The sequence below is a fragment of the Oncorhynchus mykiss genome, chromosome 19, assembly GCF_013265735.2.
Source record: "Oncorhynchus mykiss isolate Arlee chromosome 19, USDA_OmykA_1.1, whole genome shotgun sequence".
NCBI lineage: Eukaryota > Metazoa > Chordata > Actinopteri > Salmoniformes > Salmonidae > Oncorhynchus > Oncorhynchus mykiss.
The window spans coordinates 9,300,154-9,325,775 of NC_048583.1; the positions used below are offsets into that span (position 1 = coordinate 9,300,154).

The 25,622-nt window shown below is 40.7% G+C and overlaps 1 protein-coding gene across 2 annotated transcripts; it reads right to left on the bottom strand.

Annotated features, from left to right (window-relative positions):
- Positions 1-1,961: 1,961 nt before the first annotated feature.
- LOC118941447 (C-type lectin domain family 4 member E-like) lies at positions 1,962-16,272 on the bottom strand. Of its 2 annotated transcripts, none has more exons than XM_036954175.1 (6): positions 15,800-16,272; positions 14,485-14,580; positions 7,114-7,236; positions 6,870-7,012; positions 6,632-6,732; positions 1,962-3,630 (listed from the first exon to the last, which is right to left on the bottom strand). In XM_036954175.1, the coding sequence occupies exons 1-6, from the start codon at positions 15,900-15,902 to the stop codon at positions 3,471-3,473; spliced, it is 726 nt and encodes a 241-aa protein (XP_036810070.1). In that variant the 5' UTR covers positions 15,903-16,272; the 3' UTR covers positions 1,962-3,470. The 2 variants fall into 2 exon arrangements, with proteins under 2 accessions (XP_036810070.1, XP_036810069.1); XM_036954174.1 differs by having other exon boundaries at positions 6,632-6,735; positions 15,800-16,253.
- Positions 16,273-25,622: the final 9,350 nt, after the last annotated feature.

Consider the following 25,622-nt stretch of genomic DNA (forward strand, 5'->3'; position numbering starts at 1 on the left):
TGTTGACATCTAGTGGAAGCCTTAGGAAGTGCAAGATGACCCCATAGACACTGTGTATTCGATAGGAAAAGAGTTGAAAAACTACAAACCTCAGATGTCCCACTTCCTGGTTGGATTTTTCAGCAAATGAAAGATAAACATCTTGTTAATCTACCCATCGTGTATGATTTTTGTATCTGCTGTCATGTTTGAAATGAACAGTCTTCATGGTGTAAATGCTTTATACTGTCAAGATTCTGTTTGCAATATCTAGAAAGAACCCGCTTCCTTTAACGAGGGATGCAACAGTACACAGTTCAATGATACCACTACTGGTATCTGGCTGGTCTCTGTCTTGCTCCAGATCAGTGGTGTTGTAACAGGTCTCAAACTGGTTTCTCTCTTCGTTAGAGCGGTGCTTAAAAACAAAGATGTTCCTGCATGGGAAGCATCCCAAATGACACCCTATTCCTTCTATAGTGCAGTACAATGGACCAATGCCCTATGTACCCTGGTCAAAAGCAGTGCCCTTTAAAGAGGATAAGGTGCTATTTGGGACACAGTCCTGGTTGTGGTGTGTACATTGTCGCCATGTTCAGTGACTTATACAAGACCAAGTGCACCAGTTACAGTTGTATCTCAATTTTCTGTGGAGGATGTCGACATTCTTTCTTGACAAACTACTGGTCCCACAAGCCATATAACGTCTGTAAGCCTGAATTGTCATCCTTGCTTTGTGAGTACAGAACGATTGTGTGATAATGAAGTGCTTATCTGTCCTATGGGCTCTGGTCAAATGTAATGCATTACAGTGCATTCGGAAAGTATTCAGACCCCTTTTCCACATTTTGTTACATTACAGCCTTATTCTAAAATTGATTAAATTAATGTTTTCCTCATCAATCTACACACAATACCCCCATAATGACAAAGCAAAAACACGTTTTTAGAAATGTTTGTAAATGTATTAAAAATTAGAACACAATACAAAAGTATTCAGACCCTTTGCTATGGGACTCAAAATTGAGCTCTGGTGCATCCTGTTTCCATTGTTCATTGTTGAGATGTTTCTACAACTTCATTGGAGTCTTTTGGGAAATGCAATTGATTGGACATGATTTGGGAAGGCACACACCTGGCTACATAAGGTTCAACAGTTGACAGTGCATGTCAGAGCAAAAACCAAGCCATGAGGTGGAAGGAATAATTAGAGCTCTGAGACAGCATTGTGTCGAGGTACAGGTTACCAAAACATTTCTGCAGCATTGAAGGTCCCCAAGAACACAGTGGCCTCCATCACTCTTAAATGGAATAAGTTTGAACCACCAAGACTCTTCTTAGAGCTGGCCGCCTGGCTAAACTGAGCAATCGGGGGAGAAGGGCCTTGCTCACAGAGGTGACCAAGGACGCAATGGTGACTCTGGAACATAGTTCCTCTGTGGAGATCGGAGAGAAGCTTCCAGAAGGACAATCATCTCTGCAGCACTCCACCAATAAGTCCTTTGTGGTAGAGCGGCCAGACAGAAGCCACTCCTCAGTAAAAGGCACTTGACAGCTTACCAAAAGGCGACTGAAGGACTCAGACCATGAGAAACAAGATTATCTGGTCTGATAAAACCACTATTTAACTTTTTGGCCTGAATGCCAATGTTACGGTTTTCTTCAGTTGAAAGAGAGTCAGACCAAAATGCAGCGTGGTTGATTCGATACATCTTTAATAAAGACGAAACACGAACAATACAAAAACAATAAACATACCGTGAAAACCTATACAGCCTATCTGGTGACAACAAACACAGAGACAGGATCAATCACCCACAAAACACTCAAAGAATATGGCTGCCTAAATATGGCTCCCAATCAGAGACAACGATAATCACCTGCCTCTAATTGAGAACCAATTCAGACAGCCATAGACTTACCTAGAAAACCCCACTAAGCCACAATCCCGATTCCTACTAAAACCCCAAGACAAAACACACCACATAAATAAACCCATGTCACACCCTGGCCTGACCAAAATAATAAAGAAAACACATAATACTACGACCAGGGCGTGACAGCCAAGCATCATGTCTGTAGGAAACCTGGCACCAAGATGAGTAACGAATAGAAAAATCACCTGCCTATTTCAATCTAGTATAGTACAAAAGTGGATGTACATTTATCGTTCGGTGAGAGAAATAAATATTTCTAGATTCTGGGACAGTTGTGGGACGATAGATCCCAGGTTCATACAACCACTGTACATCAAAAAAAACGTTGAAAATCAAAGAGGCTGATGCAACAGATCAGAACATTTAGCTTAAAATGTTAATGAACTATTAGGCTATTTCTTCACATTATAACAACAGCAATGCACACAGCTGTAAGCTAAAAGCGCTATTGTTCCAATATGCTAATTATGTATGACCTTTACATAGACTAATGTTTTTCTTAACAGAATGGCTAGTGTTTCTCAAATCAATTTAACTGGTTATTGTGGATCATGGACAGGGTGCCCTGGCAGATGGCCTTGGTGCCCTGGCAGATTGGGAACCTCTTGAAGGACAAATAGCCTTGCGCCTAAAATCACGAAATTCAAGGTGTGCACATGTGCGTGTATGTGTGTGATAGATAGTTTTCTTAGTTCTTACCTGAGCGACGGGTCTCAGTATTTACTCTCCTTGTTGCTCTTTTCTCATGTTCTTCAATAACCTGTTTGTTAAAGTAGTCATACATCTGAACTAACTATGTGATTACCTTTCTAACTGTGTGTGTGTGTCTGTGTGTTTGTGTGTGTGTGTCTGTGTGTTTGTGTCTGTGTGTGTCTGTCTGTGTGTCTGTGTGTCTGTGTGTGTCTGCCTGCGTGCAGCATGTATCCTCTCAGTACTTTTCTGCCGACCGTCTGTGTCCAACTGCAAGTCACATTGTTTTAACAATCCAATCACATTCAATCAGGAAGCTGGTAAATTGCTAGGTTCCTTTCTTACTGAGCCTTTCTTTTCTGAGCCTCATCTTTTACTAAAGAGATTTGTACTAATAATTGATTATGAAAAAAGCACAAGCCTATGGCAAATCACATAACATGTTTCTATTTAACATGTTTCTATTTAAAACAATGAATACAAGCATTTTTTCAGATGACAATATGTCTACACTGTTTAACTAGAGAGAGATGCATTAGCACTGTAGCACTACTATATAATGAGCTACTGTATAACTCTTCACAAATCCAGTTATGAGGAGAGGTAAATGATATGTCAGAATGTTGATATACAGGCTCAGAATACCCAATATTAACATCAGCACAGTCCTTGTTACAGTATATCCTGGTTCACAACCATTATCAGGTTGTTTGCCACTAAGTACAGTACCAGCAGTGTGTTGGTGTGTGTGCGTGTGTGTGTCTTAGAGAGAGAGAGAGAGAATGAAGTTGTGAGCACTGTAAGGTGCTGTATGTCCTCCCACCGCGCGTCCTCCCACCAGCCTCCTCTGTTGTCATGGTGATGTTAAACCACTTTCTCACAAATCCAGTGACGATTGTCTAAACATGACTGGTCATTCCATGCCTTTGCAGGACGCCAGGTTTCTGTGTTCAGTTCAACACAGTCCTCCTCCCCATTTGCTGGGTTGTCACCACCATTATCAGGTTGCTGTGAGTGCCAGTAACTACAGGGTAAACAAGACAGAGAAAATAATAATAACACATGCTTAGTTACGGGTCCTTTTCCAACAATGCAGAGTTAAAGTAATTAAGTAATTAAGAAATTAATAAAAAATGTGCAAACAATTGAAAAAAAAATTGTAACACAACAAATAAAAAGTAACGAGTCTATATACGAGTACCAATGCCGAGTCAATGTGCAGGGGTACGAGGTATGTAGTTGAGGTAATTGAGTTAATATGGAAAATATTCACACAAATTGACTTTTTCAAATAGAGTTATGTTACAAAGTGGGATCAATATTGTCTTAAATAGTATTTTTTGGCAATAATTGACAAAAAATACTAACATTTCTTCGAACATTTGCGTAAGTATTCAACCAGTAAATGTTAGAATCACCCTTTGTCTTTTTGGGTATTTTTTTTTAAAGAGCTCACCACACCGGATTGTGCAACATGTGTCCATTATTCTTAGAAAAAATGATTCAAGCTCTGTCAAATGTCATTGCTGATCTTTGCTAGACAACCATTTTTAGGTCTTGCCATACATTTTCAAGCAGATTTAAATCAAAACTTTCAAAACTCGAAACATTCACTGCCTTCTTGGTGTCACGTCCTTACCTTAGTTCCTTTGTTATGTTTCTTGTTTAGGTTGGTCAGGGCGTGAGTTGGGGTGGGCATTCTATGTGTTGTTCTAGTTTTGTTTTTCTATGTGTTTGGCCTGGTATGGTTCTCAATCAGAGGCAGCTGTTAATCGTTGACTCAGATTGAGAACCATACTTAGGCAGCCTGTTTTTCCCGTTTGAGTTGTGGGTAGTTGTTTTCTGTTTTCTGTTGTTGCACCTTACAGGACTGTTTCGTTCACTCGCTTTGTTGTTTTGTTATTCAGTGTTCAGTTGATTTATTAAATATTAACATGGACACATACCACGCTGCGCATTGGTCCGATCTTGACTACTCTTCCTCAGATGAAGAGGAGAACCGTTACACTTGGTTAGGAACTCTAGTGTCGGTTTTGGCCTTGTGTTTTAGGTTATTGTCTTGCTGAAAGGTGATTGGAACAGGTTTTCTTCTAGGATTTTGCCTGTGCTTAGCTCCATTCCATCCTTAAATCAGTAAGAGTCCATTGACACACCTGTGCGTCAATCTAAGTAATGTAATAAAAACATCTCCAAAACAATCAGTCAATTTAAGCTAGAGATATCCGGGTTGTTTTTGCATGGGAAGGTGGCCGAGCTACAGTGGTGTTTGCCAGACCATGAGACATCCTGAAATGCAGCTGTCTCAATAAAAAACATCTGTACAAACCAATCTCTGGAAAGGCGAGACTCTCACAAACACGGTGGTTTTCTCTATTTCACTCTACGACCCTCACAACTGTCATGGGACTCATCTGAAGTCGTTAAACCTGATCTTCCAACTTCTGTCTGTTGCGTCCAAACCGTTTGAGCATTTTTTTGCTCTAGTGCCTTGTTGCAAACAGAATTCCTCAGTTTTCTCCTGTCACAGCCATTCACCTCTGTAACTGTTTTAATGTCAACATTGGCCTCGTGTTATAATTCCTCAGTGGTTTCCTTCCTCTCTAGTAACTTAGTTAGGAAAGATGCTTATGTCTTTGTAGTGACTGGGTGTATTGGTACACCATTCAAAGTGTAATTATTAACTTCACCTCAAAGCTCAAAGGGATATTCAATGTCGGTATTTAAAACATTTTAAATTCAGGCTGTAACACAACAAAATGGGGTGTGAATACTTGCTGATGTAGGTAGGGATACAAGTGAGTAGACAATCAGGATATATAATTAACAGTGTGTGTGTGTGTGTGACGCTGGTAGAAAACATCATCATAAATTATAGACATGTTTTTTCAGCTTTAATATTAGCACACCCTCATCTAGCTTAGACCAACAAAGATACATTTTGTTGTATTGCATTTTCATATTTAATAGTACTTAGTTTCTTCGATATATATATTAGTGTTCGTGGAATGACATCTATGAGTGAAAACAAACTTTTCATGATAATGATTTGAAGCAATATGTAATTTGTTAAAAAGTCTCTTTCACACCTTATGGTCAGTGTTATTATAGAGCAGTAGTCTCTTACCTTGGGGTGGTCAGTGTTATTATAGAGCAGTAGTCTCTTACCTTGGAGTGGTCAGTGTTATTATAGAGCAGTAGTCTCTTACCTTGGGGTGGTCAGTGTTATTATAGAACAGTAGTCTCTTACCTTGGAGTGGTCAGTGTTATTATAGAGCAGTAGTCTCTTACCTTGGGGTGGTCAGTGTTATTATAGAGCAGTAGTCTCTTACCTTGGGGTGGTCAGTGTTATTATAGAGCAGTAGTCTCTTACCTTGGGGTGGTCAGTGTTATTATAGAGCAGTAGTCTCTTACCTTGGGGTGGTCAGTGTTATTATAGAGCAGTAGTCTCTTACCTTGGGGTGGTCAGTGTTATTATAGAGCAGTAGTCTCTTACCTTGGAGTGGTCAGTGTTATTATAGAGCAGTAGTCTCTTACTTGGGGTGGTCAGTGTTATTATAGAGCAGTAGTCTCTTACCTTGGAGTGGTCAGTGTTATTATAGAGCTGTAGTCTCTTACCTTGGAGTGGTCAGTGTTATTATAGAGCAGTAGTCTCTTACCTTGGAGTGGTCAGTGTTATTATAGAGCAGTAGTCTCTTACCTTGGGGTGGTCAGTGTTATTATAGAACAGTAGTCTCTTACCTTGGGGTGGTCAGTGTTATTATAGAGCAGTAGTCTCTTACCTTGGGGTGGTCAGTGTTATTATAGAACAGTAGTCTCTTACCTTGGGGTGGTCAGTGTTATTATAGAGCAGTAGTATCTTACCTTGGGGTGGTCAGTGTTATTATAGAACAGTAGTCTCTTACCTTGGGGTGGTCAGTGTTATTATAGAGCATTTGTCTCTTACCTTGGGGTGGTCAGTGTTATTATAGAACAGTAGTCTCTTACCTTGGGGTGGTCAGTGTTATTATAGAACAGTAGTCTCTTACCTTGGGGTGGTCAGTGGGGTGTCGTCCACCCATCTCCAGGTCCCCTCAGTAACAGAGTCAGTCAGACCAATCCAGGCTCCCTTATTGAGGCCTAAGAGAAACTGCTGTTGGTGAGAAAGATACTGATATTGTCAACTACTATAGACTACATGTGTTAAATACTGGAAGACACATTACTGATAAAGAGATGCTTGATTCTCTCGCTCTCTCTCCCATTCTCTCACACACAGACACACACCTGTTCCATATCACTGTTTACGATCACCAGGTCGGCTCCTCTCTCCAGACAGTCCTCTCTGCTCTCCTTCCAGGTTTTAGTCTCAGTAGACAGGAAGTACCAACTGGAGTTGAACTTCTGCCAGCCATCAGGACAGGTTTGTTCTACATGACAAAACATTCATTTCCATCTTGTTATTCTGCACCTATTATTGAAACTGCATATTAGAAATGTGATGTTATGATCATTTATCAGGTTAACTCACTCAGATTAGAGAAATTTCTCATGAGATCATCTCTTTCCTTCTGAAGCTGGTCTCTCTCTGCAGTCAGTGTGTTGTAACTGGTCTGTAGCTGGTCTCTCTCCACAGTCACATTGCCTCTGTTATCTGGAAAGGATTGATACATATAGCTCCTGGTTAATTCACTCACGTAACAGTAATTCAATAATATCTAAATGCATATTCCATGATAATGACTGAGAGATTGGCATGCGGTGTGGACATTTCACCAGTAAAACGTGATGAATTATCATTCAAGATTGACATGGATGTTTAGTCTATTTTGAAATGAGCTGTTCCTGACTTGGTGAAGGACATAGTACATTTTCTCCGAGACGATGTGGATATAGTCAGACATTGTAATCTGCGGATGCATGTGATGTATATTCAAATCAAATCAAATCAAATCAAATCAAATTTTATTTGTCACATACACATGGTTAGCAGATGTTAATGCGAGTGTAGCGAAATGCTTGTGCTTCTAGTTCCGACAATGCAGTAATAACAAGTAATCTAACTAACAATTCCAAAACTACTGTCTTGTACACAGTGTAAGGGGATAAAGAATATGTACATAAGGATATATGAATGAGTGATGGTACAGAGCAGCATAGGCAAGATACAGTAGATGGTATTGGGTACAGTATGTACAAATGAGATGAGTATGTAAACAAAGTGGCATAGTATAGTATAAAGTGGCTAGTGATACATGTATTACATAAGGATACCGTCGATGATATAGAGTACAGTATATACGTATGCATATGAGATGAATAATGTAGGGTAAGTAACATTTTTATTCTAGGTGTCATCTGTCAGTACAAACATTGATTGAGAAATGATGACAAATATCACTACACCACTGGTTACAGTGCCTATCAAAATACATGGCTGACATCGGGGAAAGAGGACAGACTATCAGCTGATCATTCATGTTGATGATTGATCTAAATCTGCTAGTTAGCTAGATCAGTAATGTTTTCACTGATTGTGATTTCATCGTCAATGGTCTTATCAAAGGGTTCATAAAGCCTTCATAATGCATTCATAAGTGCTACATTAATGTGTTATTAAGCATCTATAAGTGTACGTCATGCTTTATAAAGGGTTCATAAACGTGTCATAACTGTGAAGTCCATGGAGAACAAGAACACCTCCTCCCAGCTGCCCACTGCACTGAGGCTAGGCGACACGGTCACCAACGATAAATCCTTCATAATCGAACATTTCAATTAGCATTTCTCTACGGCTGGCCATGCTTTCCTCCTGGCTACCCCAACCCCGGCCAACAGCTCCGCACCCCTCGCAGCTACTCGCCCAATCCTCCCCAGCTTCTCCTTCACCCAAATCCAGATCGCAGATGTTCTGAAAGAGCTGCAAAACCTGGACCCGTACAAATCAGCTGGGCTAAACAATCTGGACCGTCTTTTTCTAAAATTATCCACCGCCATTGTTACAACCCCTATTACCAGTCTGTTCAATCTCTATTTCATTTCGTGAGATCCCTAAAGATTGGAAAGCTGCCGCGGTCATCCCCCTCTTCAAAGGGGGTGACACTCTAGACCCAACCTGTTACAGACCTATATCCATCCTGCCCTGCCTTTCTAAAGTCGTTGAAAGCCAAGATAATAAACAGATCACTGACCATTTCGAATCTCACCGTACCTTCTCCTCTGTGCTATCCGGTTTCCTAGTTGGTCACTGGTGCACCTCAGCCACACCTCAGGTACTAAACGATATCATAACCGCCATCGATAAAAGACAGTACTGTGCAGCCGTCTTCATCGTCCTGGCCAAGGCTTTCGACTCTGTCAATCACCGTATTCTTATTGGCAGACTCAATAGCCTTGGTTTCTCAAATGACTGCATCGCCTGGTTCGCATACTACTTCGCAGATAGAGTTCAGTGTGTAAAATCGGAGGGCCTGTTGTCCGGACCTCTGGCGGTCTCCTGGAGCCATTTGCACACACTGTATATAGACTTTCTTTTTTTTCTATTGTGTTATTGACAGTACGCTTGTTTATTCCATGTGTAACTCTGTGTTGTTGTTTCTGTCGCACTGCTTTGCTTTATCTTGGCCAGGTCGCAGTTGCAAATGGGAACTTGTTCTCAACTAGCTTACCTGGTTTAAATAAAGGTGAAATAAAAATAACTAAAAACATAATCACCCATGTCAAGTGTGACATGACCCACAATGTTGAATATGATATAAACGTATAAAGGGTGACATGTTGTGCTGAAGGAAGAAACAGGCTGTAAAGTTAAGTTATTTTAGTCACATTACACCTAATCTTGTTCCCAGACACTTCCGCCCAATTGCTTGGAAGGTTTGGTAGACCAACGCATCAAACTTAGATTTAGGGTTTAGATCTAAAAGCACATTTTAAGTATAAAAATTGTGGAAATGTGCTTAGCCATGATCAAATCAAATGTTATTTGTCGTATACACGTGGTTAGCATATGTTAATGTGAGTGTTGCGAAATTCTTGTGCTTCTAGTTCTGACCATGCAGTAATATGTAACAAGTAATCTAAGAATTTCACAACTACCTTATACACACAAGTGTAAAGGAATGAATAAGAATAAGTACATCAAAATATATTGATGAGCAATGGATGAACAGCATAGGAAAGATGCAGTAGATGGTATAGAGTAGAGTATATACATATGAGTAATGAAGGGTATGTAAACATTATATAAAGTGGCATTGTTTAGCTAGTGATACATTTATTACATCCAATTTTTTATTATTAAAGAGGCTAGAGATTTGAGTCAGTATGTTGGCAGCAGCCAGTCAAGGTTAGTGATGGCTCTTAAACAGTCTGATAGCCTTGATATAGAAGCATTTTTTCAGTCTCTGTCCCAGCTTTGATACACCTGTACTGACCTCACTTTCTGGATGATAGCAAGGTGTACAGGCAGTGGCTCAGGTGGTTGTTGTCCTTGAGGATCTTTTTGGCCTTCCTGTGACATCGGGTGGTGTAGGTGACCTGGAGGGCAGGTAATTTGCCTCCGCTGATGCGTTGCGCAGACCTCACTACCCTCTGGAGAGCCTTATGGTTGTGGGCGGAGCAGTTGCCGTACCAGGCGGTGATACAGCCCGACAGGATGCTCTCGATTGTGCATCTGTAAATGTTTGTGAGTGTTTTTGGTGACAAGACAAATTTATTCAGCCTCCTGAGGTTGAAGAGGCGCTGCTGTGCCTTCTTCACCATGCTGTCTGTGTGGGTGGACCAAATCAGTTTGTCTGTGATGTGTACACCGTGGAACTTACAACTTTCCACCTTCTCCACTACTGTCCCATCGATGTGGATAGGGGGGTGTTCCCTCTGCTGTTTCCTGAAGTCCACAATCATCTCCTTTGTTTTGTTGACATTGAGTGTGAGGTTATTTTTCTGTGACACAACACTCCGAGGGCCCTCACCTCCTCCCTGTAGGCTGTCTCGTCATTGTTGGTAATCAAGCCTACCACTGTAGTGTCATCTGCAAACTTGATGATAGAGTTGGAGGCGTGCATGGCCACGCAGTCATGGGTGAACAGGGAGTACAGGAGAGGGCTGAGAATGCACCCTTGTGGGGCCCCAGTGTTGAGGATCAGCAGTGTGGAGATATTGTTTCCTACCCTCACCACCTGGGGGTGGCCCGTCAGGAAGTCCAGGACCCAGTTGAACAGAGCTGGGTCGAGACCCAGGTTCTCGAGCTTACTGATGAGTTTGGAGGGTACTATGGTGTTAAATGCTGAGTTGTAATCGATGAACAGCATTCTTACATAGGTATTCCTCTTGTCCAGATGGGTTAGGGCAGTGTGCAGTGTGATTGCGATTGTGTCGTTTGCGAACCTATTGGGGCGGTAAGCAAATTGGAGTGGGTCTAGGGTGTCAGGTACAGTGGAGGTGATATGATCCTTAACTACTCTCTCAAAGCACTTCATGATGATGAAAGTTAGTGCTACGTGGCGTTAGTCATTTAGCTCAGTTACCTTAGCTTTCTTGGGGAGAGGAACAATGGTGGCCCACTTGAAGCATGTGGTAACAGCCGACTGGGATAAGGATTGATTGAATATGTCCGTAAACACACCTTCCAGCTGGTCTGTGCATGCGGCTAAGGATGCTATCTGGGCCTTGCGAGGGTTAACACTTTTAAATGTTTTACTCATGTTGGCTGCAGTGAAGGAAAGCCTGTAGGTTTTGGTAGCGGGCCGTGTCTGTGGCACTGTATTGTCCTCAAAGCGAGCAAAGAAGTTGTTTCGTTTGTCTGGGAGCACGACATTGTGGTCTGCGACAGGGTTGGTTTTCTTTTTGTAGTCCGTGATTGACTGTAGACCCTGCCACATACCTCTCATGTCTGAGCCATTGAATTGCGACTCTACTTTGTCTCTATACTCACAATTAGCTTGTTTGACTGCCTTGCGGATTTGTGGTTTCCAGTTTACATAGAGTCCAATGAAGTTCTTTCAGGGCCGTCGATGTGTCTTCTTGGGGAGCATGTACACAACTGTGATTATCATCGAAGAGAATTCTCTTGGTAGATAATGCGGTCTGCATTTGACTCTAAGGAATTCTAGGTCAGGTGAACAAATGGACTTGAGTTCCTGTATGTTGTTATGATCACACCACGTCTCGTTAATCATAAGGCATACACCCCCGCCCTTCTTCGTAACAGAGAGAGGTTTGTTTCTGTCGGCGTGATGCATGAAGAACCCAGCTGGCTGTACCGACTCTGATAACTTATCCCGAGTGAGCTATGTTTCTGTGAAACAAAGAACGTTACAATCTCTGATGTTTCTCTGGAAGGCAACTCTTGCTCAAATTCCATCTACCTTATTGTCAAGAGACTGGACATTGGCGAAAAGTATACTCGGGAGCTGTGCGCAATGTGCCTGTTTACGGAGCCTGACCAGAAGACCGCTCCATATGCCACTTCCGTTGTTTTGGGTCGTCGGCTGGGATCCAATCCATTGTCCTGGGTGTTGGACCAAACAGAGGATCCGCTTCGGGAAAGTCGTATTCCTAGTTGTAATGTTGGTAAGTTGACATTGCTCTTATATCCAACAGTTCCTCCCGGCTGTATGTAACAAAACTTAAGATTTCCTGTGGAAACCATGTAAGAAATAATACATAAAAAAAACAAAATACTGCATAGTTTCTTATGAACGCTAAGCGAGGTGGCCATCTCTGTCGGCGCCGGTAGTACAGTCTTTGTGGTTGTATTAACTATCGACGACCAGGGGGAATGTTTTTGCTAGAGGACATAGCCTGATGGCAAATATTTTACTCAAGAAGGTCACTCCTGTAGAATTCTATGGTCACTCCCACTAACTTTGAGTGGTTGATATTACAGGCTTATACAGTGCAATCGGAAAGTATTCATACCCCTTGACTTTTTTCACAATTTGTTATGTTACAGCCTTATTCTAAAGTTGATTGAATTATTTACTCGCCTAATCAATCTACACAAAATAACCCACAATGACAAGGCAAAAACAGGGTTTTAGAAATGTTTGGAACTTCATAATAAATAAAAAACGTAAATATTGCATTTACATAAGTATTCAGACACTTTACTCAGTACTTTGTTGAAGCAGGTAGCGATTACAGCCTTGAGATTTCTTGGGTATGACGCTACATTCTTGGCACACCTGTATTTGGGGAGTTTCTCCCATTCTTCACTGCAGATCCTCTCAAGCTCTGTCAGGTTGGATGTGGAGCATCGCTGCACAGCTATTTTCAGGTCTCTCCAGAGGTGTTCAATAGGGTTCAAGTCCGGGCTCTGGCTTGGCCACTCAAGGACATTCAGAAACTTGTCCCGAAGCCTCTCCCTTTTTGTTTTGGATTTGTGCTAAGGTCATTGTCCTGCTAGAATGTGAACCTCTGCCCCAGTCTGAGGTCCTGAGCCCTCTGGAGCAGGATTTCATCAAGGATCTCTCTGTACTTTGCTCCATTCATCTATCCCTCGATCCTGACTAGTCCAGTCCCTGCCGCATGATGCTGCCACCATCATTCATCAGCGTAGAGATGGTGCCAGGATCCCTCCAGACGTGACGCTTGGCATTGAGGCCAAATAATCAATTTTCAACATTAGCTGAGCTTCTAAGTAATTTTTTCTTCACCTTTACATCCATTGTGAATGTTAGTTCCTCACAGTATTTTAACAATCTTTACAAAACTCTCCCCCTCGATAATCACCAGTCCTCCTGTGAAAAAGCAACATGTCATGCTCTGAGGATCCCATATATCCAGTGGAAATTTCACAAAATACCTGAGCACATCTCCCTTCCAGCAAAAACAGCTGTGTCTGTCCTGAGCTCACTGGAGCAAAACACTCTGAGGACCGGAATAGGCTAGTTGATAAAATGTTGCAAGTTCGCTAGCATTAGCTCTGGGACGGACCTTCCTATATACAGTGACTGGGCTGGATACAATTGATTGATTTAATACAATGTTGCACATCACTAATGATAGATCAAGGTAGAAAGAGAGGCAGACATGAGAAGTAGAGAGATGAATGCGATTGAAAGAATCTATATTTTCATCAGGATGTTTTCTGATTTTATTTCTTCTAGTTGACAATGGAAGTTCTTGACCTACTGCTACATTGCCTGAGGATATCTCTTCGTGCACTCATTTCTTTAGACGCCAATGAATCACAGTGTATAAATGTGTCCATATGGCAGAGGCTGGTGCTCTCCCATTAATGGAATTTCTATTTTTTAAATGTTTATTATTTTAATTCTGGTTTGAAGCGGCAGGTTGCATAGCGGTTTAGAGCGTTGGGGCGGTATACTAGGTGAACAATCTGTCAATGTGCCCTTGACTAAGGGACTTACTCCTAATTACTCCTGTAAATCGCTCTGGATAAGAAAGTCTCCTAAATGATGTAATTCCGGTTTGTAATATTAACCATGTCACAATTATTTTGAAAAACAAAAATTATACTAAATGAAAATGTTCCACTAAAACGTGTTTATGAAAATCATAACTGACACGCGGATCGGTAGAAATGGAAGGATAAATTATAAACTTTCTCAAACTTGAAACCCATGCGGAGTCTAGGAACAGACTACTGTAAATAGAGCACACATTTCGTTGTACTGCATCATTACAACAGGTGTGTTTATTTTTGTGCGTCAAAAACATTGACAAACTACAGGAATTGTGATCGTTGATTTTAAGTACAGAACTAGTGTGATGATAAAATACGTATCTGCCCCATCGACCCTGTTCAAATGTAGTCCGTTATAAAATGGAAAAGAGACCCAAATGGAAAAAGGTCACAAATGGCACTCTATTCCCTACATAGTGCACTATCAAAAGAACAGAGCTACTAGGGTGTCATTTGGGACACAACCTCACTCACAGAAAGCCAGCCTCAGGGAGATGTTGAGGGTGACTTGTAGAAGACACAGCACTCCAAAACACACAGCAGCCAGCCTGTAGAGTCTTAGTCTTCCATCTGCAGAGAAACACACACACACACGCACTCACACACGCACACACACACACACGCACACACACACACACACACACACACACACACACACACACACACACACACACACACACACACACACACACAGAAACACCATCATCCTACATCACTAATGATTATGATCAGAATTCTGAGAACCAAACATTTCCATTGCGTAATTTGTTTTCCTCTGACTTAGGGTAGGCAGCAACACTTTACTCAAACTTGTGGTCACCTCACATCAGAAAAACAGGAAGCTACTGTATGAAGAAATTGCCAAAATTGCACAATATAGCTGAAGAATGATTTAAAAGGGCTCTCTTTGATTGCTGCCTCAATTTTTTGGGACTTTGAAATGTATAATATTAACCCATTCATTCTTCATGAATGTAACTTGTAAATGCCTCATGAGCTTAGTTTAACTATGTAACCCCACCAGGACCCAAGACTGACCATCTATGAGCTCAAAATGACAATTTAAGGATGCACTATGCAGAAATCGGTCCTCCATTTCCAGGTTGCTAAAATTCTAATGTGTTTATGTGACAAAACAAGCAGTCATTGTGTAAAATAAATATTGTATATTCAGCTGTTTGAAGTTGCTGTACAAAACCTAAAGTAAAAGATGTAAAAATGCAACTTCAGAAAGGGAAGCACAGAAAAACAACACATAGAACAGATCTACCGCCTCTTCGACTTGCTTTCAATGGGAATGAAAGATCTTTAACTCACATCTCTATATGAATGTTGTCGGATCTCCCAAAAATACAGAGTTTGTACAATTCCATCATTTACAATTCCAGAGTAAAACAAGCTTACACTGAGCATACAGATCTCTATGAATTTGAGAGTGCTTACATTTCTCCAGCCCCTCAGCGGTTTACCAAAAACAGTGGCAGGGTGTCCACTTTGTTGTTGTTTTAAAAGGTTATTTTTAATTGATCTTATTAAAATAGTTCCAGTAATTGAAGGGGAAAAACTACTGCATTTTAGTGTGTGACCCCAGCATGTTGTAATCCCCACTCTCCTTATCAACTGAACCACCCAGGTGACAGAACACTCAAAAAATATACATGTTATGTATGTTTTTCTTTTATGTGGTATTTGTGTGTGTGCGTGCATGTGTTTGGTTCGTCTATGCCTGCAGGCGGGCGTGCGTCCGTGATTGCGAGAGAGAGAAAAATAGCTAATTATTTGTCCTTACCTGAGAGATGGGTCTCAGTCTTCACGCTCCTCGTTGCTCCGTTCCGGTTTTCTTCATTAACTGCTTTTAATTCAATCACCTGTTTGTTGACGTAGTCGGCCATCTTAACTAACCGTACCGAATATCAATGATTTCCCCAATCAATCAATGAATGAACTAATTCAGTCTGACTGACCTGATATTGTAATATCTATGATTCTAACTTACTTGTACTTACGGTATTAACTTACTGTATGATTACCTTTCTTTCTGACTCCCAATGGTAATATCTACTGTATGATTCTAACTTCAATTACAATTAGCTGAGTAGTTACTCTGATATGCGTCTCCACTGGTACCGCTCTGAAGTCTGTTTGAGGTCGACTGCAGTTGATAGAATCCAATCAGATTCAAGCAGGAAGTCATATTTCGCAAGGCCTGTTCGTAACATTGTTCATAAGGAAGTCCCGTTATGGCTTGCACTGGCCATATAGGGGCCTTCTTTCCTGTCTATGCCGTCTGTGTGTGACATCAGTGTGAGGAAATATTCAGAAGTGTGTGTAGGGTATCTATGTCTGCGTCTTTTTCAGAGGTTTTAAAGGGGAACTTCACAGACGTGTGTGCCTTTGTGAATGTGTATGTGTCCTAAGTTATGTGCTGCCTTCTGTCTGTGTCAAACTGCAGGTCACACTTTTTTAACAATCCAATCACATTCAATCAGGAAGCTGGTTGACCTCAGAGGACACTGTTCCTTTATTTATTCATCTGTACATTTGTTCTTCTTATTATAAAAGTGATTGATGGTAATAATTGATAATGAAAAGAAATCTAGAACAATTATGAATACATTTAGCAGAACACAAGCATTGTAGAGCACAGTATGTCTACACACTCATCTAAATCTCAACATAACATTATTTTTCTCTGTCCATCACTAATTAAAATGTTCTTCTTCCTCTAAGGCTCTCTCTGACAAGGCTCTATCTCAATAGTCTGATTGCTCTTCTCTTTTCTCCTCTCCTTCTGCTCAACCCTATTAGAGGAGAAGGTCCAAGGTCCCTCCCCGAGGATTGTATTATCCAATGTGTTTTGAGAAGGAGGAGAGAGGATGCGAGGATAAACCAAGGAAGGATGAATTGAGAAAAAACCCATAGACAAGTGTGTAATACCACTGTTTCACCTCTATGTTGTTCATGGTGAGTTCCTCTCTCACTTTAACCACTAGGTGGGGATCATCACTTAACCATTCATGGATCCAACCATCAACGGAGAGTTAGAGGTAGAGAGAGAGAGAGATATTTGTGTAGAGCCTACATGCAATGCTATATAATGAACTATAAATCTTAACATTGACAACAGCTATTACGTGATATACAGTACCGGTCAAAAGTTTGGACACACCTACTCATTCAAGGGTTTTTCTTTATTTTTACTATTTTTTACATTTTAGAATAATAGTGAAGATATCAAAACTATGAAATAACATACATGGAATCATGTAGTAACCAAAAAAGTGTTAAACAAATCAAAATATATTTGATATTCTTCAAAGCAGCCAACCATTGCATTGATGACAGCTTTGCACACTCTTGGTATTCTCTCAACCAGATCCACCTGGAATGCTTTTCCAACAGTCTTGAATGAGTTCCCACATAGGCTGAGCACTTGTTGACTGCTTTTCCTTCCCTCTGCGGTCCAACTCATCCAAAACCATCTCAACTGGGTTGAGGTCAAGTGACTGTGGAGGCCAGGTCATCTGATGCAGCACTCCATGACTCTCCTTCTTGATCAAATAGCCCTTACACAGCCTGGAGGTGTGTTGGATCATTGTCCTAAACAAATGATAGGAAGGCGGGACTGAGACAGGTAATGACAGACTGAACGTAGTTATGTAGAGCACCTCAAGATAAAAATGTCATATTGAATATCGGCAAGTTAGACTAAATATTAGCACCACTCAATCTGGTGGGTGATGACCTTCAATCTGGATAATGATACTCTAGAAATCTTAAGACTAGAGACATTTATCGACAAATATTACGAAAACAAGCAACACCCAAACATGACGGAGAGTAAGACAGGGGAACCGATTTCAAAACGGAAATGTGACTCTTCTACAGACACAGACGATTTAATATTTTCACCACCGGGAATGGTAAAGGTCGAAACCGATCTATTAAAATCAATAAATGACAAACTGGGTATACTTGAATTAGTCAGTAAGGATATAAAATAGTTGAAGGCAAGCCTTGAGATGATTGATGAAAAAGCTGCGACATTGGAGAAGGAAACACACAAGTTAAAAGAGACAGTCAAAAAGATTGAAACCAAAGTGAATGAACTTAAAAAGGAGAACACCGTTCTGAGAGTAGCCTTAATTGACATACAGACTAGATCCATGAGAGAGAATCTGGTACTTACAGGTATACAAGAGAAAGAAGGAGAAGTTCCTGAAGTTTCTGTAGTTAGAGAGTTCCTCCATACAGCGCTTCAGATTCCACGCGAAGCTATCTACAAAATCCAACTGGAACATGTACACCGCTTCGGACAAAGTGGGCAAAGTTATAAACGCCCAATCGTTGCCAAGTTTGCTTCCTTTAAAGAGAAAATAATGGTTAAAAGCCTGGGTAAAAGACTTGCTGGGACCAAAGTTGGCATGAATGACCAGTTCCCGAAGGAAATTGCAGAACGGCGTAAAGTTCTGTATCCAATTCTCAAGGGAAATAGATTCAAAGGGAAACGAGTAGCTCTCGTCGTTGATAAACTATATATTGATAACCAGTTGTTCACAGACATGAGAAAGTTCTTATAGATGAGGAAAATAATGAAACACAATTCTAGCCTGGTTATGGATTGTATAACAATACAAAAAAATATATAGCTTTTCTATATATCTTCAAATATTACTAATTGGAACACACAAGCACTAATTCAACATGGTGAAGATAAAAACTCAGTAAACAGAAGGCACAGTATGTGTGAATGGTGTAGTGTGTGTTTATTTTTTAATTAATTTTACCCCATACTTTTACCCCACACCCTAGACACCCACCTGAATGACCCAGATACTAAGGAGAAGTCCCTAACTGTTTTATGGGCCTGCTGTAAGCAGTCTGTATGCAGCCAAAATGCGGGCAGAGACCTAGAGCAGCACTGCCCCTTCAAGATTCTGAGCCTGCTTGGCAGGGTTGGTCCTGCAAAGTCAAAGCCCCCTAAAGGGAGAGCATACTACACAAGGAAATTCTCAAAGCTGCTAATGAGAACCTTTACAACCTTGTAGGGATTCCGGTGGGGTGCTTCCACCCAGGTAGTGGCAGTACTGGCAACACTAGCTGCAGTAACCCATGGGGAGGTGGTCACACTCGGACATTCAGAGAGGGGGTATATTTGTGTGGCCCTGGTGGCACAAAAGTCTGACTGCATGGAGATGCTTGGGAATATGGTCAATACGGGGAACCGTGTTGTGGGTGTTTCAGGGAAAATGTGTACATTTGACCTCCGTCATCTAGGATGTGACAATGGTTCATAAAATCTCATTTTTTTTGCACGGTCTTGCAGGCCTTCTCATACAGCTGCAACTGTATATGCATTTGTAAATCAAGACCTTTCTTGAGTTGGGCTCTGGGATGGTGCAACTGTTGAGAATGTGAGCCTATGGTTGTGCAGGGGGAAAGGGTTGAGTGTGTATGATTGTGTGGGTGTATGTGCGTATCCCACAACTGTTGCGAAGGAGTAAAAGATGAAAGGGACAAGAGAGGATGATTCACAACAATTGTTCGCTAATATAATAATTGCTTGTAATAATGTAATTTTGGTAATGGCGAGACTGGTGAGAGGTAAAATCATTTTCATAAATTGCCTACATTACTACAAATATTAATAGCTAATTATGGAAAATAAGAAACAGGATTCTTAAAATATATATATATTTTCATGGCTATATATGATAGAAATCGAGGTGAGGGCAAAGGAAATGCATTTTGCAGTTGATCTAATTCTGTTCGGTAAATGGCACTCCGTGCTCTTTTCGAAGGATGGATCCCAGTCTTTTCAGGGCTATGGATAAGGGGGGTCGGGGGTAGTCTGCCGGGCATTGGGATGACAACCCAAGTCAGGATGAGGAGGGCTTTTAGCAGGTGGAATAGAGGGGACCAATTGGAGGTTTACTTAGTAGCAATGCAAATATCATGGTACAGCTATATAGACACTCAATCATCATGTTACTTTTAATGGTACGTTTACAAACATATATTTTGATAAATAGAATTGAAAGTTGAGTCTCATTATGGTGAAATAAGTATAGCCAGTTACAATTGTAATGGCGTAGCAAAAAAAATATAATATAAGAATTTATCAACTCTACAAGCAACACTAGAATCTATTATTAAGGTGGAAGATTTTAATCCGGTCTTAAATACCTCTATGGACCGGAAAGGAAATCACACTATAAACTATCACCCTCAGGCACTTAAGGAAATCATGAATGTCATGGATAAATTGGAATTAGAGATATACATGGTGGAGGCTTAATCAAGCTAGTCGTCTTGACTACTTTCTTATGCCATTCTCTCTGGCATCATCACATAATTAGCATATATATTACTCTTACAGAATTTCCACGTGGGCGAGGATATTGGAAATTAAATCAAAGCCTACTAAAATGATAAACTGATGATAACAACTAGGACAGAAGAATTTACAGCTGACTTTTTCAGACATAACATAGGTACAGCAGATCCCCTTATTGGGACACTTTTAAGTGTGCCTATAGAGGCCATGCAATTCACTACTCATCTATAAAACAAAAGCAATTCACATCAAAATAGTCCATATTAACAGAGGAAATTGACAGACTAACAGTACAGTTAGAATGGTATGGATTTTTTTTCCTAATAATAATGTAAAATTCACATCTGTACAGAAAGACTAATGTGAAGGCCAAATTACAGAGGAGGAACTTCTTGATGCAATTGGGGCCTTTAAGGATGGGAAAACTCCGGGGATGGATGGCATACCAGTGGAAGTATACAAAAAGTTTTTTTTATTAACTCAGAGGACCATTTATTAGCACGTTTTAACCACTCCTATATAAATGGTAGATTATCAGACACGCAACAAGAAGGTCTGATATCATTATTACGGAAACAGGGCCCAAGTGGTATATACAGTGGGGCATTAAAGTATTTAGTCAGCCACCAATTGTGCAAGTTCTCCTACTTAAAAAGATGAGAGAGGCCTGTAATTTTCATCATAGGTACACTTCAACTATGACAGACAAAATGAGAAAAAAAAAAATCCAGAAAATCACATTGTAGGATTTTTAATGAATTTATTTGCAAATTATGGTGGAAAATAATTATTTGGTCACCTACAAACAAGCAAGATTTCTGGCTCTCACAGACCTGTAACTTCTCCTTTAAGAGGCTCCTCTGTCCTCCACTCATTTACAATCTGTAGAAGCTATGAGAATAGAAAGGTTCAGTACTTTTGTGAAGCATCACAGCACAGTTGAAAAATATATGGCAAATAGAAATCCAAAATGGTTGATGTTGAGAGATAGATGGGAGGGTTTGAATGGAGCTGAAGGGTGGGACTAATAACAAGATAACCAATGTAAAACATACGGGGTCTGTAAAATGTATATAGGTTCAGACATTTTGTGAAATAGCACAGTTACAAATAGAAATCAAACTGGATGGACATCAGAAATAGAGGAAGGACTAAAAACAAACAAAATATAACTATTGTAAAATAGATTGTGTCTGTAAAATGTGTATAAGATGTATAAACTGAAGATAGAAGCATAAGTGTTTATTAGTTTACTCGAATTGGGGGAGTGTGGTAGGGTTTGCGGGGAATGATAAAGGTATATTCTTTAAAAAGTATGTATATCTATATAGGTATGTGTATGTATATATGTGTATATGTATGCATGCGTGTATGTATACAGATATATATATTTACCCCAAAAATATATTGGGGATTGGAAATGATGCAGAAAATTACATTGATGGAAGCAACAATCTTTCCGCAATATTATTAAGCTGATCCACCCCTTAAAAAACATACATTAAAAAATAAAAAATAAATTATTGTCCCACTAGGCATAAACCATATGGGATAGCGTATCGCTGCAGAATGCTGTGGTAGCCATGCTGGTTAAGTGTGCCTTGAATTCTAAATAAATCACTGACCGTGTCACCAACAAAGCACCCACACACCATCACACCTCCTCCTCCATGCTTCACGATGGGAACCACACATGTAGAGATCATCCGTTCACCTATTCTGCATCTCACAAAGACTCTGCGGTTGGAACCAGAAATCTCAAATTTGGACTCATCAGACCAAAGGACAGATTTCCACATTCTATTATTAATTGCTCGTATTTCTTGGCCCAAGCAAGTCTCTTCTTATTATTGGTGTCATTTAGTAGTGTTTTTTTTGCAGCAATTCGACCATGAAGGCCTGATTCACACAGTCTCCTCTGAACAGTTGATGTTGGGATGTGTCTGTTACTTGAACTAATTTACTTAGGAAGCATTTATTTAGGCTCCAATCTGAGGTGTAATTAACTCTAATGAACTTTTCAACTGCAGCAGAGGTAACTTTGGGTCTTCCTTTCCTGTGGCAGTCCTCATGAGAGCCAGTTTCATCATAGCGCTTGATGGTTTTTGTGACTGCACTTGAAGAAACTTTCAAAGTTCTTGAAATGTTCCGGATTGACTGACCTTCATGTATTAAAGTAATGATGGTCTGCCGTTTTTCTTTGCTTATTTTAGCTGTTCTTGCCATAATATGGACTTAACCCTATTTGGTAAAAGACTATCTTCTTTATACCACCCTACTTTGTCACAACACAACTATTGGCTAAAGAAATTCCACAAATTCACTTTTAACAAATGCATTCCAGGTGACTACCTCATGAAGCTGGTTGAGAGAATGTCAAGGGTGTGCAAAGCTGTCATCAAGGCAGCTACTTGGAAGAATCTGAAATATTAAATATATTTTGATTTGTTTAACACAACGCTACATGACTCCATATGTGTTATTTCATAGTTTTGATGTCTTCACCATTATTCTACAATGTAGAATAAAAAAAAAACCTGGAATGATTAGGTGTGTCCAAAAGTTTGACTGGTAGTGTAAATACCTAATTTGTTTTCTGTGTGTGAATGCTTCCGTGTGTGTGTGTGTGTGTGTGTGTGTGTGTGTGTGTGTGTGTGTGCGTGTGTACGTGCCTCTCTCTCTACAACGTCTTGTTCATAGTGCCATTTTCCCAAAATATATAATCAGTCTTCAGAGTTCTTTAAACAGCAGTACCTACAACAGGCCTTTTTCACAGATCCAGTACTCTCGATTGGAACACTGATAGTCCCACCAATCTCCTTGGCCTGATGACCAGTAAGTAAGACCACCACACAGTTCTCCACGCCATCACCATTAGGCTCTCCACTCCTCCAATACCTGCAGTAGAAACAACAGAAATATACTGGCCACTCTCTCAGAACCCAGAGTATGAACAACACAGAGTTAGACTGACCACTCTCTCAGAACCTAGAGTATGAACAACACAGAGTTAGACTGACCACTCTCTCAGAACCTAGAGTATGAACAACACAGAGTTAGACTGACCACTCTCTCAAAACCTAGAGAATAAACAACACAGAGTTAGACTGATCACTCTCTCAGAACCTAGAGTATGAACAACACGGAGAATCAGTCCTACTTCTTCCACTGTGGTCAGTGTTATTAGAGCAGTAGTCTCTTACCTTGGGGTGGTCAGTGGGGTTCCGTCCACCCATTTCCAGGTCCCCTCAGTAACAGAGTCAGTCAGACCAATCCAGACATGACTGACTGATTTAAGCCCATTGATGAACGTCTGTTATTGTGACAGAAAACAACATTGCTAATACAATATCTCCACCACTATTCTCTCTCTCTCTCTCTCTGTCTCTCTTTCCCTCTCTTGCATGCTGGCAATTTTTTGGAGTTTGAGTGTTTGGTGTGGAGGGCTCTGTCCTAACTTTTTTCTTGATTATTTCCTTGGTCTTTTCTTTAAATTTTTCTTTCCTATGGTGGAAGGTCACTGTTTGTTTTAGCAGTGCCCACAGTTTTTTTTCTCTTTAAGTTAGGGTGGCATAGGACAGAGTTTTATTTTCCTGGGTTTGAACGATGTGGTGTGCGCGATGGCTTCACAGCCTAGCGCGGAGGGGACGCTGTCATTACGGCATCGATTCAGCTGTGTTCCTGAGAATGGAATTAAGGTGGAGGAGGTTCTGCTTGAGGTCATCGAAAAGGTAGGAGCAGAAATTATAAGTTATTTTTCCAGAATGAACAAAACTGTGGGCTCTTTTTTTTTTACAGGGGTAGCAGTCCTTTTTGTACCTGGTATTTCTCTAAAAATATGCTCCTCAAAGTAGGTATGTAGGGGTAGGCTGCTTGTAGTAAAAGCAGAAATTAACAACATGGGTTTTGTCTTTATAAATGTGTATGTGCCGAACACAGGGAGAGAGAGGATGTTTCTATTTGGGGGTGTTAAACACGAACTCTCACAGGTAGCGCCTGAGGAGACACTGGACTTGTGTGAACTTAAGAACTGAAGGCCTGTGGCATTGCTCTGTGCGGACTACAATATATTTGCCAAGGTCCTCTCTAAAAGACTGAAGTCCTATCTGGACACAAGGAACAGACATAACAGACATAATATGCATTGTGCACGCTCAGTCATGGACAACGTGTTCTTGTTGGACTTATCGAGAGGTTCTGATGCGAACTTTGAATTGGTCTATCTAGATCAAGAGAAGGTTTTTGATAGAGTGGGCCATGAGTATCTGTTTAATGTGATGTCTGTGTTTGGGTTTGGGTCAACGTTTTCGGCCTGTGTGAGGATGTTGTAAGCTGGAGCATAATGTATGGTCAAGGTGTGAGGAGGGCTCAGTAGGCCAGTCTGGGTGAGCTGGGACATTAGACAAGAATGGCCTCTACCTGGGAAGTTATATACACTAGCCATGGAGCCTTTTCTGGGCCTGCTATGCAGGAGACTGCAGGGATCTCTGTTGGAATGTCTGTGTGAGAGGTTGTGGGTGGGTTTTACTGTTGGGATGTTTATAATGGGGTACAGTTATTTAAATAAGGAGAAGGCCAAATGTGTGTTGTTGAATTGAACTGTTTGCCCAGGCAAAGTTGGCTATTTGGCTAACAAGGAGGAACAAGGTCAAAGGTGGGGGAAAGAGACCCTTTACTATTATTCAATGGGATGGTCTCGGTGCGCCTTAGGGTGGAATTTGAGTTCTATAAAATGATACAAAGTGTGGAGATGTTTCAGACGATATGGTGTGTTGGGGGTGCTGTCTGTACAGCTGGGGAAGATCGGTTGGATATACGGTTGTAAAAGTGGTGAGGTTTTGGTTATTGTGATGTGTGATGTTGTTTTTGTATTGTGCCTTAGGGGGCAAGGTGAGTATGGAACATGTATGCTGTACTGCAGTACAGGACATTTTGACAACAAGTCAAAAGTCTCTATCTCTCTGTTTTACCTGTTCATCTTTGCTCTCTATGATCGCCAGGTCTGCTCCTTTGCTCAGACAGTCCTGTCTGGCGTAATCCCAGGTGTTCTTCACAGTGGAGATGTAGAAAGTAGAGATGTAGTAACAGCTGCCTTCAAACCTCATCCATCCATTAGAGCAACAGGTTTTCTCTGTTGAGAAATACAACACAATAAATAAATACAATTACTTGGGGCTATCCAAAAGGTTTTACCCAAAGGTATTATACTGTTGACATGATTGAAGAAAACCTGTTTCAGTTTCTCAAGGCTTTAGGATTGCCATTTTGATGAGGA